The sequence below is a fragment of the Penicillium subrubescens genome (assembly GCF_028828155.1).
Source record: "Penicillium subrubescens strain IBT 31985 chromosome Unknown utg000002l_segment0_segment0, whole genome shotgun sequence".
Classification (NCBI taxonomy): domain Eukaryota; kingdom Fungi; phylum Ascomycota; class Eurotiomycetes; order Eurotiales; family Aspergillaceae; genus Penicillium; species Penicillium subrubescens.
Window position 1 is genome coordinate 5767332 of NW_026643152.1, and position 13323 is coordinate 5780654.

Consider the following 13323-nt stretch of genomic DNA (forward strand, 5'->3'; position numbering starts at 1 on the left):
TCAAGGTCCCCTGATCGAGCCGTATCCACCTATCCCTCGGCCAAGCCGGATGTCCGTAGGCCTCCGCAGTCTTTCAAGGCCGTTAGCTTGGTAGACCTCGGAACTGCGATCGGGGAGTATAAACGGAACCCCCGTATATAAATGGTAGCCTAGTTTTATTGATTGGTATGGACGATGATTCGAGCACCGCGATGCATCACGATGCTTTGTGGTTCCTCCTCACAGCGCCATTTCCCCACTTTTCCTCGTCTTTTCCCCAGCTCCATCGGGTTTATCGTTGCATCCGATCCCTCAACCGCCGATCTCGCCGAGTGAATGAGCAAATGAGTCGCCTTGTTGCTCCACTTGGCTATCAGTTCGGTCTTGACCGTGATTAATTCATAAAGTTGCGAAATCCCAGACTTCAAAAAATTGCTTCTCCTAATAATCACTACCTCGGACTTCCCTGCTTGCCGCGATGGTCCCCACGACAACTTGGCTGGCGGCCGTCTCACTGGTCGGTACCGCCGCAGCACAGTATTTCCCACCTACACCTGAAGGATTGACTGTGGTGAAGTCGAAACATGAGAAGGGGTGTAAAGATCTCGTACAAGCAGGTAGGTGATTATCTTTTTTCTATGGGCAATTTATGGATTGTCTGGTCGCACGAACATGTACTAAATTCCGATCACAGCCGGGGATTTGCGAAACCACGCCAGGCGTTAGGTCGTACTCTGGCTATGTCCACTTGCCCCCAGGAACTTTGAATGATGTGGGTGTATCCCAAAAGTATCCTATCAACACCTTTTTCTGGTTCTTCGAATCTCGGCATGACCCGAAAAATGCTCCTTTATCCATCTGGATGAATGGCGGGCCCGGCAGCTCCTCGATGATCGGTCTCATGCAGGAGAACGGCCCTTGCATTGTAAACGCAGATAGTAACTCGACCGAGCTGAATCCCTGGTCGTGGAACAACTATGTCAACATGCTTTACATCGATCAGCCCAATCAGGTTGGGTTCAGCTACGATGTAGCCACAAATGGTACCTTCGACCAAATTTCTTCAGCATGGGATGTCTCCAAGTGGAAGCACGGCGTACCAGAGCAAAACAATACCTTCTACGTCGGCACGACTACTAGCGGGAAACCCTCTGCAGCTGCTAACGGCACGGAAGACGCTGCGCGCTCGCTGTGGCACTTTGCGCAGACTTGGTTCTCCGAGTTCCCTGAATACAAGCCAAACGATGATCGTGTGAGCATCTGGACGGAGTCATATGGTGGCCGCTACGGCCCATCGTTCTCCGCGTTTTTCCAGGAGCAAAACGAGAAGATTAAGAATAGAACGCTCACTGCTGCGGGCGAGTCGCACTACATTCACCTCGACACGCTGGGTATTATCAACGGCTGCGTTGATCTCCTCATTCAAGAGCCCTCGTACCCTCTATTCGCCTACAACAATACTTACGGCCTGGAAACGATCAACAAAACGGCCTACACGCAGGCCATGCACGCCTGGAGCCGACCCGGTGGCTGCAAAGACCAAATCAAGCACTGTCGTGTCCTAGCCGCCGAAGGCGACCCCAAGATGCACGGCAACAACGAGACAGTCAACAAAGTGTGCAAAAAGGCCGGCGATTTCTGCAGCAACAACGTCGAGGGCCCATACGTCAACTACGCAGACCGGGGCTACTACGACATCACACACAAGAACCCAGACCCCTTCCCGCCAAACTACTTCCTGGGCTTCCTGAACCAGCACTGGGTCCAGGCCGCACTGGGCGTACCAATTAACTTCACCGAGTCTATCGACAGTGTCTACCAAGGCTTCCAGTCCACGGGCGACTACGCCCGTGCCGACGTCCACGGATACCTAGACGATATCGCCTACGTACTTGATGCGGGCATCAAGGTAGCACTTGTGTACGGAGACCGTGACTACGCCTGCGACTGGATCGGCGGCGAAGACGTCAGTTTGGCCATTCAGCATGCGGAGGCTGATAAATTCCGCGCCGCTGGGTATGCGCCTCTGCGCACGAATTCCTCGTACGTGGGTGGTCAGGTCCGACAGCACGGGAATTTCTCGTTCACGCGCGTGTATGAGGCTGGCCATGAAGTTCCCGCTTATCAACCGCAGACGGCGTATGAGATTTTCCATCGGGCTTTGTTTAATCGTGATCTGGCGACGGGTAAAATTGATACGGCACGGAATGGGTCGTACTCGACCAAGGGCCCGGCTTCGACTTGGCATATCAAGAATGAGGTTCCTGAGAGTCCGGCGCCGGTGTGTTATATTCTGGCGTTGGAGGCGACTTGCACGGAGGATCAGATTGCGAGTGTGTTGAATGGGACGGCAGTGATTAAGGATTATGTTGTTGTTGAGGGGAAAGCCGAGTAAGAAGGATGATGGCGATGGCAAAGTACAGTCTATACAGTCCATACCTGTGTATCTCCATACCACATATCATCGAGCATATAGCAACCATGAAATATAATTCACAAGAGACATCAACTTTGGGAATATTTGCTTATAGACGTCTGCCTTAGAAAATCCCCAGGTAACATCCCCAATTCCCAGAAAGGCAAACTTAGCGAAACGACGCTAGCAAATGCCTTCCTAATCGGGCCATCCAGGACGCCCCCGGGAAACCGTTAAATACCTCCTCCCTCACCCCCCTTCTTCTCTTTTTTCTTCTTCTTCTTCCTTTCCTCCTCCAGATTTTACTGCTCTAACTCAAGATACTTTGTACCATTCACCAGGAAGCCGAGTTCAGTCCCTCTTTTGTCGGGCTGGTAATTCCTCGAGTGGGTTTTTGTTGGTTCGGATTATGTAGACTTCATTTCTTATGTTTTGTTTGACCCTCTTCTGACACCTGATGACGAATAAGATGCTCTAGCATCCCGGAGACACGACTTACCGCTTGTTTCTTTGGCAACATTGGGCAGGTGTGCGTAAGGGCCATTGACGGGGTTTAAAACTGGATTCGATAAACATCATTCTGAGGGTGCTTCACATATACACTGGTCTTTTGCTACGTTCCTGGTGTTGTTTCTGCTCTCATCGAAGGTCCTGGAGGTCTTGAGTGTTTCGAGAGGCCTTGGCAGGACCAAGTTCCCGTTTCCTACCATCTTCTGGTATCATTTATTGTCCTTTCATTTGTGTCTGTCCTTGCGGGTCTACTTTATTATATCTCATCCCTTAATGTGCCCTTGTTGTGTCACAGCTGATAGTCTTGAGTGACACTCATTTAGAATGTTGTCTATAGAACTGAACACATATTTCTCCACCCATCTCTTTCAAGCTTAGTTCAACCACATACACCCACCTTGACTAGTCTATCAAAGGTTGTCTAATTAAGTTGCGGGTATAGATCAGCCGGGACCCAACCAAAAATGCCACTGACATAATGCCTGACTAACCATGTGGGGCCGGGGCTGTCAATGATGTTATGGATCATCGAGGGTCACGGACAATAAATGTGAATGAAAGATGTATTACACAGATTAAACATAGAGCTTTAATTGGTATTCATGAACAAATATTCAGTGTTGAACATCATACGATCATCGACTGACCAGCCAAACGGCGGGAGTGCCTGAGGAGACCATCGAACCTTCTCGAAGCTTCGGTGCCGCGACGTCACACGTCACTCACCTGGAGACCGGCACGGAGCATTACAGTCATTCAAGTTCCCAGCTCATCCCCGCAGTCTCCTCCTCACTGTATCCTACAACACATACGCTAATTGCACATGGTTTATTCCTGAGTTGAATCTGGCCTACTCATCCCCCAGCGTTGAAAAAAATCATCTTTCTCGAATATTACACAACCACCGTTTAATCCAGGCGGAAGCTTCCTCTTCGTTCGAGAAGCACCCAGTACATTCTTCTCCCATCGAGGGATCCGATCACCCGATTCCCACCCGAGCATCCTCCTCGATCTCTTAAGCTCGCCCTACCCGCTACACCCGCGTCGACTTCTTTTTCGCCTCTCCCTCAAAACTCAATTCAACCCCCGCACAATCATGGTGGCCGAAACAAAGCTCTATGATGCCTTGAGCATCAAGCCTGATGCTAGTCAGGATGAGATCAAGAAGGCCTATCGCAAGGCTGCCTTGAAATATCACCCCGACAAGAACAAAGATGACCCCAAATCAGCTGAGAAATTCAAAGGTATGTCTGCACACCGACTCTTGTCTACTCGGATTACCCCGCTATCCTACATTCAACAATTTACCAATAGTTACTAACACTTTCTATGACAGAGGTCTCCCAAGCCTACGAAGTCCTCTCCGACCCTGAAAAGCGCAAAATTTACGATCAATTCGGCCTCGAATACCTGCTCCGTGGTGGCCCCGCCCCATCACCCGGTGGTGGAGGTGGTGCCGGTGCTGGTCCCAGTGGTGGAATGCCAGGAGGGTTCAACTTTGGCGGCATGCCCAGTGGTGGTGGTACACGCACATTCCACTTCTCAACCGGCACCGGCGGTGGTACCCATGGCTTCAGCTTCAGCAATGCAGACGATATCTTCCGTGAATTCACTAAGTCCGGTGGAGGAGGCGCTGGGAGGGGTGGATTCGACGATGACATTTTCTCCATGCTCGGTGGCATGGGAGGTGGTGGTGGTGGAAATTTCCGCAGTCGCCCGGGCGCAGGAGCAAGCTTCCCATCGTCCAAGGCAAACCGTGCCCCGACGCCAGAGCCAACTATCATCGAGAAAGACCTGCCGCTGTCGCTAGATGAGATCTTCAAAGGAACGACCAAGACGGTTGTTGCTAAGAGCAAATCCTTTGATGCTAGTGGAAAGCGCACTGTCAAAGATGTGCCGCTGGAAGCTGTCATCAAGCCTGGCATGCGTGCCGGTACCAAGATCAAGTATCGGAATATTGGAGATGGAGAAGAAGGTGGACGACAGGATATGCACCTCATTGTGAAATACGTATGTGAAGACACCCCAAATTCCTCCAATTCTGTCAATGAGCGACTACTAACAACCCCTACAGATTGATCACCCAGATTTCAAGGTCGAGCGCGACAACCTCGTTACAACCGTCGAACTCAGCCTCAAGGAAGCCCTGACCGGCTGGGAACGCATCGTCCGTACCATTGACGGCAAATCTATCCGCGTTTCCAAGCCTGGTCCCACACAGCCCGGCCACGAGGAACACTATCCAGGCTGGGGTATGCCAAACTACAGGAAGCCCACCGAGCGGGGTGACCTCGTCGTTCGGGTGAAGGTCACTTTCCCCAAGACGCTGAGCGCCGAGACAAAAACAATTCTGAAGGATCTTCTGCCTTAAAAAACATGTTACATATTGATTTACATGCATGGGTCTCGGCGTTGGTGTGAGCGTACTCTTACCATTGGGTGGGGATTAATGACAATGACAATGACGACATACTTGAATGTTAAATACTTTTCCTACATAGAAATGGATTTGTATGTCCTTTTCCTTTCCTTTCAGTCTATTTTGTAAATCCTTGAGCCTTTACTGGCATGGGGGTTAGAATCTACATAGAAGCACCTAGTATATTTGTACATCGAAGTAGACCAGGCTAGACCCGATTGGGGAATGCGGAGAAGCACCCTCAACTCGGAGAAATCAACATACAATCGTCCTTATCTCCACTCCTGTTCTATCAAACACCCCTCCCCTCACCATAGAAACACACAACATCCATCATGAAGCGCAGGGTCACCTATGTCCAGCATCCCGAGACCCCTTTCGAGCCGCACCAGGCCTCCCTAAGGTCCACCGCCGTATCGGTCCGCGACCTGGACGCCGCGCGCGAGGACCGCATTACATTCGGCCTGGAGGATCTTCCCGAGGAGGTGGGAAGCACCAAACACCTCTTACCGGAAATATACATCTACTCACGCATGAAAGTAACTAATCTGTGTTTTTTCTTGTTCTGCAGCTTCGCACAGTTCTCGAACAGTCCCATGAACTCCGCCTTCGCTGGGCGACCGAGCGCTCTTTTGATGCCATTGCGCCCTTTGCGAGTAGGATCTCGCCTGGGTTGCATGTGCATTATACTCCGCTATCAGCTGATCAATCCTCGTGAGTGGTTCTTTGCGGGTCTTGTCGTTTGTGCTGAGGGAATTCTGACGGGGTACTTGATAGGGAGGCGCTATGCACGCTACTCCGCACGGTATTCGGAACTCGCAAGGACGGAGAAGCTGTCGTGGATTGCACGACGCCGGAGGTAACTTGACAATTCTTTCCATTCTCCACCTGTATTGCATGAGAACTAGCTCCGTTATGCTGAAATTGGGCTTGTCTAACTCGAGTGTCATGTACAGGACTCCTTCATCACACCCCCGCTCCTATCCACCAGATTCGCGGCCTCGGCCTCCCTCCAATACTACGCACAGCTTCCAAGCCTACCATCACTAGTCGCGTTCATACGACGTACGGCATGCCACCAAAAACAGGTTGGCGGCACCGAGTGCCATAATCGTGCCAATTCTCTCCTCACGGCCGATACGGTCGATGTTGACTACGATAGCATCTCTCATGCCTTGACTATCACAGGTGTTTGGGCTGGTCCGCCTAGTGGTGGCTGGACTGAAGATATCCCTAAGCCTTCTTCCAATGCAGACCAAGTTGAATTTGGTCTTTTGGGTGCGGAGCAGGGTATTGAGCCCGAGGAGATCAAGATGGGAGGGTTATTGGCGGTGGTTGGGGAGGACAAGAAGATGAGTATGTTCTCCATATTGATTCTCATATCTATTACACAAGTCCTAGAGCACCTTTCTAACAATTTCCAGAACCAACAATGTTCTCCTTCCCATCCCGACACCACCCTCTCCCCTCAGACGCCAGGTACTCCGTCTCCTTCACCAAACCAACCGGCCTCCACCCAACAATGTCCATCACCCTACAACGCCCCTCTCTCGAACGGCCCCCAGCCCCCGAAGACGCCACCTGCGCCCTCCACACATACCTCACGCTCCCATCCTCCATCTTCGGAGACCAATACCAACTCGGCACGACAGACCCGCTATTCCTCGAATCACACAACCTAGCCGCACTCCGCGCCCACGCCGGCGAAATGGACCTCGAAGCTCCAGACTGGGCCGTACAGCGCTGGGGCTCAACGTGGCTCTTCGAGCTAGCCAAACCGAGCCTGGATGAATCTGATACCACATCGAATTGGACCGCAACTATCCCGCTGCACCTGCGGTACCTGCCTCCCTCTGAAACGGGGTATAGCACTGCGCAGGTGCCCTGGCCCGTTGTTTTCTGGGCTTGTACGGCCGAGGACGGGACGAAGATGGGTGTTAATCCCTTTGACCGTACGAATCTGGGCTGGGATGGTCTGTTTGGTCCAAGGACGATGTTTTATCAACTTCATCCTGAGTCTGGTCGGCTTGTAGAGGAGATTGAGGTTCCTGTGTTGAAGCTTAAGGAGGGTGAGGGTCTGTTCAGGGCGCAGAATATTGAGCTAGGGACGTCATTGGTTATTTTGCTAGGCTTCTTGTGGGTGCTTTGGCGGTTGGTTCAGGTTGGGTTGTCGCGGTCCGGGCAGGGCCCGGGACAGGGTCATGAGAAGAAGGAGTGAAAACGAAATGGAGACTGCAAGGTATGTTGCAGGGTATATAATTGTTATTGTGTTTTGACTGGCGTCGCGGGTATCTCAATATCGTTCTTGTTGCACGCATAGATACGACTTGGCGTTTTAGGGCTATTCATTCATGACCTTTCCATAGACGTTGAGAATCAACCAGTGACCTCCTATCCATTTCACTTCCATCCTATACCCCAGCCATATATAAACCAGACCCCCTAAATCCCCATCTCAGGCAGCGGCCACGGCACATCCGTCATTAAAAACTGGTCCAGATCAAAGTTCTGCAAGCTGGGCATATCAATCATCAAATCGCCCAACCAAGAAAGCTCCGCATCAGACACCGGGCCCAACACATCCTGCGCCCTCGCCTGCGTCGGCACGGCCATCTGCGTCGTCGCCAGCACTTCATCCAATCCACTCCCAGCAATCCGCCCTTCCCCTTCAACCTTCTGCACCTCCGGCACAGGCCCAGGGACCGACACCGACACCGGCACCGCAGCAGCCGCATTAGCCCTCAACACCTCCCCCAAAGCCCTCGTATCATCCTCTTTCCTCCTCTGATGCAACGCAATAAGCAAATAAGCCGTCGAATACGCCTCCCGCATAACAGCCGTATCATACGCGGCCAAAACCTCCCTCAACGTCTCCATCGCATCCGGCAACAACCCCAACGCCGCCCGACTATCAATCGCCAAAAGCGTACAAACAACCTGAAACGGCACATTCGCAACCTGATGCCACGCGCACGTAGACGCGACCATACCGCGCGCCGCGCGGAGACCCCGCCCCGCGAGCGACAGGATGCGATCTAGGGCGCCTCCGGGGAGTGGTGCGTGGGCGTTTAGGGCGCGGACGCGCCGGTAGATGCAGAGCATTAGGTTTGTTTGGACGAGGATTAGGGAGGGTTCGGTGTATGTTAGGTCTAGGACGGCTGTGAGGGCTGTTTGGAGTTCGGGGAGGTCTTGGGGTGTTGGGCCGGTTGGGTCGAGGCTTTCGGAGAGGGGGAGGAGGTGGTATAGATCTGTGTGGGTTGCGGGTGCTGGGGGGTGGAGGATGTTGCGCCGTGCAGGACGACGCGGGAGCGGCCTAGGTCGAAGGAGATCCAGGTGTTGAGGTGTCGAGCCATGCCGAAGAGGCGGCGCCGGAGGCTTGTGTTGTTGGTTGATTGGGTTGTGGTCGTGGTTGTGGTTCCATTGGGGAGTTGGGATTCTGATGTTGGTGCTTGGATGAGGCCTGTTGATTCGGGGTCTTGAGTTTCGAGATGCAGGCCCACGGCTTCGATTAGATGCATCAGTGTACAGCTTGCCATCCATGCGGCGTGTGGTGATGCTGTCATGCGTAGGTAGGCTACGCGGAGGACCCAGCCTGTCACCGTGTCGACGGTAGGTGTGTCTGCGCCGAGAATGCTCTTTTCCAGGAGTGATCGTGCTGCATCGACGATCCGTAGTTCTATTGATGACATCTCGCGACGCGAGAATAAATGTCCGAAGGCTGCGACGCCAAGAAGTACGACGTCGTATGGTTGCTCTGCGGGTTCGGCAAGAGATATAGAAGGCGCTGACCAGCGTTGTGCAATATGTGCAAGCACCGTCTTCCGATCCAGAAACGCATAGCATGGATGAACCTTTTCAAAGTAAATCCCCGCTAGCCGGCCCATCTCATCCTCCGATATCATCTTGGTGATTGAGGAGGCCGTTGTCGACGTCACAGGAAACACCGAAACCTCCGGCGCCAAACGCCTCTCACCAACATTCCACGCAAAAAGATGCAATCTTGGCGCACGCGCAGGATCAATCCTAAGCCCAAGTTTACGCACAAACGCCGCGCCCGAGTTCGCCTCCAGTGAATGGCTCATGCGTCGCACATCATTCACACGAGGATAAGACCCCGGCGACGCAGCACTGCCCGCAGCGCTACTAGCCGGCTTAGCCGCTGGAACAGGATGAACAGGATGAGTCCATCCATCAGAAGGAGGAAGCCGCTGTTGCTCTCGCTCGTCTACCCCCGATAAAGAGGCACGGTACATACTACCGGATCGGGCGCGCTTCTTGCGCGGCAAGTCGCTGAACACGCAGGCGACGCCGGCCTGGGCGCAGGTGCTGCAGGGCTGTTCGCCTGAGCATTTGCGTTTGCGCGATTGGCATGATAGACAGGCTGCGCGGGAGCGCTTACGCGGCGTGGACTCGGTCATCGAGGTGGGACCTTTATGGGTGAGTTGGATGCGGAGTGACGAGTCATCGTGGAGAAGTTCCAAAGTACCTTTGCCAGTTGCGGGATGGGGAATATTTAGGTTTGAGGGGGAGTTGGGGGTGCCAAGAGTGACAGGCCTGGGTCCGCATCCATTTTTGGCTTGTGAAATGTCTACAAACCACAAAAGAACTGGAAGACATTCGGAGATATCAAGATTATATTGAATTCCTATCCGCTCACATATCCATTTTTACTGCTACAGGACTTAGTTTTCATACTTTCGTCCATCGGGATAACCCATCAAGTCCTCCAACTGCTTGAGATCGGGCATCCCCGCTGGGCCTGGCATGTACTGCAAGTTGTCTCGGAAAGTGGTCCCGTTCCACCATAGCTCATTCTTGTGCAAGGCATCCATAATCCGTGGTGCATCGATATACGTTCGAATCTCCACCATTTGTTTGGTCCGGGCATGCCAGCGAGTCACCCAGACATTGACAATGCCGAATGCTTCACCTATTACGTCGTTAGGTCGAGGTCAACGCGATATAGAAAGAATATAGGTAGTATCCATATAGTGCACCCAAAGTATATAACCTCTTTCTCCCATTGGCGATATTCTTACCAGAATTCATAATGCCCTTGAAATTCACCTCCTGCACCGACCACCGACTATTACATCCCCCATGAATGGCCTGTGGATGAATCTCGAATTTATCGGCGTGGTCCATGAACATCACGCTCACCCGGCGCAAGGCATTGACATAAAAGTGCATTAAATCACGATAATGTCCAGCGATGGGATGGTGGCCGACAACAGTGAAGCTAACATCCTTATTGATCAGTGTGAACAGCTTGCTCATATCCTTCTCTAAGTCTTTGAACGAGTCCCAAATATGCATCTGCGATACATATTCACAGTTGGTAGAGGGATTCTCGAACTGGAATCCTTCTCGCTCGTGAGGGGCTGGGTCGTGGATGATGCCGTCGCCATTGCAGTTCCCGTCGGGGTCTGCTAGGCCGTTTCCACCGCATCGGGAGTCTTCGAGAGGGAGGGGCTTCTGGGACCTAGCTCTAATTATGCTGCCGAAGGTGATAGGGACCCAATTGATCGTCAGGGCGGCGGTAAGATATCGCAGGATGATCATGATGCAGGGTTCTAGACCGGTTTACCAAAGCCTCAACAAACGAAAGCTGATAGTTTCGGTAGCTACTGTATGAGGTGCATCGAGACTTTTCACCATTGAATCTCTCTTGGTTATATACCTTCATGCCTTGTTCTTGTTCAATATGTATATTGACCGACCAAAATGATCCGAAAGCGTTACCTAACTTGGCTAATTTGGGATACATACGACGCTGGACATGGATCTCTTCAGTCAATGGAGTGACACAGAGAAAATGCACCGAGACCCTCACCACTTCCTCTTGTAACAGACCAGTCCCACCAATTTGGACCAGTCTTGACGCCACCAACACCATCGAGTCCAGTCACGCACATTGGCAATTTGATTTGTCCTTCGTAGCGGTGTGCAAATGTTCTTTACGGAGCGTCCGCGATAAGCCAGTCCAATTGACCAATTAGCATCCTGCCATTCCTGACAGATGAGTCAGCGATCGACAGTCCGACAAGCCGATGTCGGCCCGGGCACCTGATTGGCCACGCCGGTAGTCGGTGAGACCCGATGGCACGTGCCCGCACTGACTCAACGAAAACCTCTTTTCCCTCGTCCGTTTCCTCTCCTCCTCCTCCAGTTCCTTCAACCCCAGCTACAAACTCCACATCCAAGCTTCACCTATGTCGTGCTAAACGCATTTCTTCTTTTCCTCTTTAACTTTTGACTGCTACATCCACAGTCGCGCTTATGTGTTTGGCACCCTCAATCTTCACCTCCCAGGTATGTTGCTATCGTCTCTTTTTGCCTCGAGTCGAAGAATTACCAATTCAATGACTCCATGACCTACGATCAATGCTAATGCCCTTCTCTCTTAGGACTATATCTCGGGTATGCTTCGAATAATTCCAATGGACTCGCATTGGCCCCATTCCTCACAAAATACTAACTACCCCTTGCGCAGACCATCTTTGGAAAGCCCGTATTAACTGAATCGACCGACCCAATTCTCGTTCAATTCTTCACAAATTTCCCAAATCAAAATGATCATGAATCTGTTCAAGGCCATGCCCGCTCGGGCTCAGGCCTTCGCCACCGTGAAGCCCCAAGCCCGCTTCATGGCCACCGTTCGTCAGCGTGCCGCGATGGAGCCCGCCACCTTCACCATTCGTGACGGCCCCATGTTCACCGGCAAGTCCTTTGGCGCTCGCTCCAACATCTCTGGTGAGGCGGTCTTCACCACCTCCCTGGTCGGGTACCCCGAGTCCCTAACCGACCCCTCCTACCGTGGCCAGATCCTGGTTTTCACTCAGCCTCTGATTGGAAACTACGGTGTGCCGTCGGCCGAGAAGGACCCCAACGGTCTTCTCAAGTACTTCGAGTCCCCCAATTTGCAGGCGGCCGGTGTGGTCGTCGCTGATGTTGCGGAGCAGTACAGCCACTGGACTGCCGTTGAGAGCTTGGGCGAATGGTGCGCGCGGGAAGGTGTCCCGGCCATCTCGGGTGTTGACACTCGTGCTATCGTCACCTACCTCCGTGAGCAGGGTTCTTCCCTGGCCAAGATCACGGTTGGCGAGGAGTACGATGCCAACGAGGATGAGGCCTTCACCGACCCGGAACAGATTCACTTGGTGCGTCAGGTCAGCACCAAGCAGCCTTTCCACATCAGCGCTGCTGACCCTCACTCGCACGTTGCCGTCATCGACTGCGGTGTGAAGGAGAACATCCTGCGGAGTCTGGTCAACCGTGGCGCTAGCGTCACTGTTTTCCCCTTCGACTACCCCATCCACAAGGTGGCCCACCACTTCGATGGTATCTTCATCTCCAACGGCCCTGGTGACCCTACCCACTGCCAGGACACCGTCTTCCACCTGAAGCGTCTGATGGAGACTTCCCAGGTTCCCATCTTCGGTATCTGCCTGGGTCACCAGCTGCTCGCTCTGGCCACCGGTGCTCGCACCATCAAGCTCAAGTACGGTAACCGTGCCCACAACATCCCGGCTCTGGACCTGAGCACTGGTCGCTGCCACATCACCAGCCAGAACCACGGTTACGCCGTTGATGCCTCCACCCTGCCCGCCGACTGGAAGCCCTACTTCGTGAACCTGAACGACCAGAGCAACGAGGGTATGATCCACAAGTCCCGCCCTATCTTCAGCACCCAGTTCCACCCCGAGGCCAAGGGCGGTCCCCTCGATTCGTCCTACCTGTTCGACATCTACCTGGACAGCGTTCAGAAGTACAAGGCCAGCCAGGCCGGTCTGTACCCCCAGCGTGACAGCCGCCCCAGCCCTCTGCTTGTGGATCTCCTGGGTAACGAGCGTGTGGGTGTCCAGCCCACCATTGGCATGCAGAACGTTGCTGCTGCCGCCGCTGCCGCCGCTGTGGCATAAATGTTCTCATGTCGGGTGGGAGTTCGGCTCGGTTTGATTGGTTCTGTCTTGGATTGGTTTTCTGTTCTCGGGTTTCA

At 53.0% G+C, this 13323-nt stretch overlaps 6 protein-coding genes across 6 annotated transcripts; 4 read left to right on the plus strand and 2 right to left on the minus strand.

The window, feature by feature from the left end:
- Positions 1-563: 563 nt before the first annotated feature.
- On the plus strand, positions 564-2374 carry cp1 (putative carboxypeptidase S1; the record flags this gene model as incomplete). Its single annotated transcript, XM_057149350.1, has 2 exons — positions 564-596; positions 674-2374. 2 exons carry the CDS (start codon positions 564-566, stop codon positions 2372-2374), a joined length of 1734 nt encoding a protein of 577 aa, XP_057013004.1.
- Positions 2375-3672: 1298 nt separating this feature from the next.
- On the plus strand, positions 3673-5430 carry N7473_003411 (putative DnaJ domain protein Psi). The gene is made up of 3 exons (XM_057149351.1): positions 3673-4149; positions 4242-4915; positions 4980-5430. The coding sequence occupies exons 1-3, from the start codon at positions 4002-4004 to the stop codon at positions 5274-5276; spliced, it is 1119 nt and encodes a 372-aa protein (XP_057013005.1). The 5' UTR covers positions 3673-4001; the 3' UTR covers positions 5277-5430.
- A 229-nt stretch (positions 5431-5659) lies between these two features.
- On the plus strand, positions 5660-7542 carry N7473_003412 (uncharacterized protein; the record flags this gene model as incomplete). The annotated part of the gene is made up of 5 exons (XM_057149352.1): positions 5660-5809; positions 5896-6038; positions 6102-6183; positions 6281-6680; positions 6749-7542. The coding sequence occupies 5 exons, from the start codon at positions 5660-5662 to the stop codon at positions 7540-7542; spliced, it is 1569 nt and encodes a 522-aa protein (XP_057013006.1).
- Positions 7543-7766: 224 nt separating this feature from the next.
- N7473_003413 (putative C6 transcription factor) lies at positions 7767-8426 on the minus strand (the record flags this gene model as incomplete). The annotated part of the gene is made up of 1 exon (XM_057149353.1): positions 7767-8426. The coding sequence occupies one exon, from the start codon at positions 8424-8426 to the stop codon at positions 7767-7769; it is 660 nt and encodes a 219-aa protein (XP_057013007.1).
- A 47-nt stretch (positions 8427-8473) lies between these two features.
- Positions 8474-10886, minus strand: N7473_003414 (uncharacterized protein; the record flags this gene model as incomplete). Its single annotated transcript, XM_057149354.1, has 3 exons — positions 8474-9878; positions 10020-10254; positions 10364-10886. The coding sequence occupies 3 exons, from the start codon at positions 10884-10886 to the stop codon at positions 8474-8476; spliced, it is 2163 nt and encodes a 720-aa protein (XP_057013008.1).
- Positions 10887-11896: 1010 nt separating this feature from the next.
- Positions 11897-13246, plus strand: cpa1 (carbamoyl-phosphate synthase (glutamine-hydrolyzing) CPA1; the record flags this gene model as incomplete). The annotated part of the gene is made up of 1 exon (XM_057149355.1): positions 11897-13246. The coding sequence occupies one exon, from the start codon at positions 11897-11899 to the stop codon at positions 13244-13246; it is 1350 nt and encodes a 449-aa protein (XP_057013009.1).
- Positions 13247-13323: the final 77 nt, after the last annotated feature.

Bases quoted from the DNA above. Each gene is read 5' to 3' on its own strand.
- N7473_003411 (XM_057149351.1), top strand. From the start codon at position 4,002: ATGGTGGCCGAAACAAAGCTCTATGATGCCTTGAGCATCAAGCCTGAT. The intron at 4,150-4,241 runs GTATGTCTGCAC...TTTCTATGACAG, and splicing joins ATCAGCTGAGAAATTCAAAG to AGGTCTCCCAAGCCTACGAA. The intron at 4,916-4,979 runs GTATGTGAAGAC...CAACCCCTACAG, and splicing joins TGCACCTCATTGTGAAATAC to ATTGATCACCCAGATTTCAA.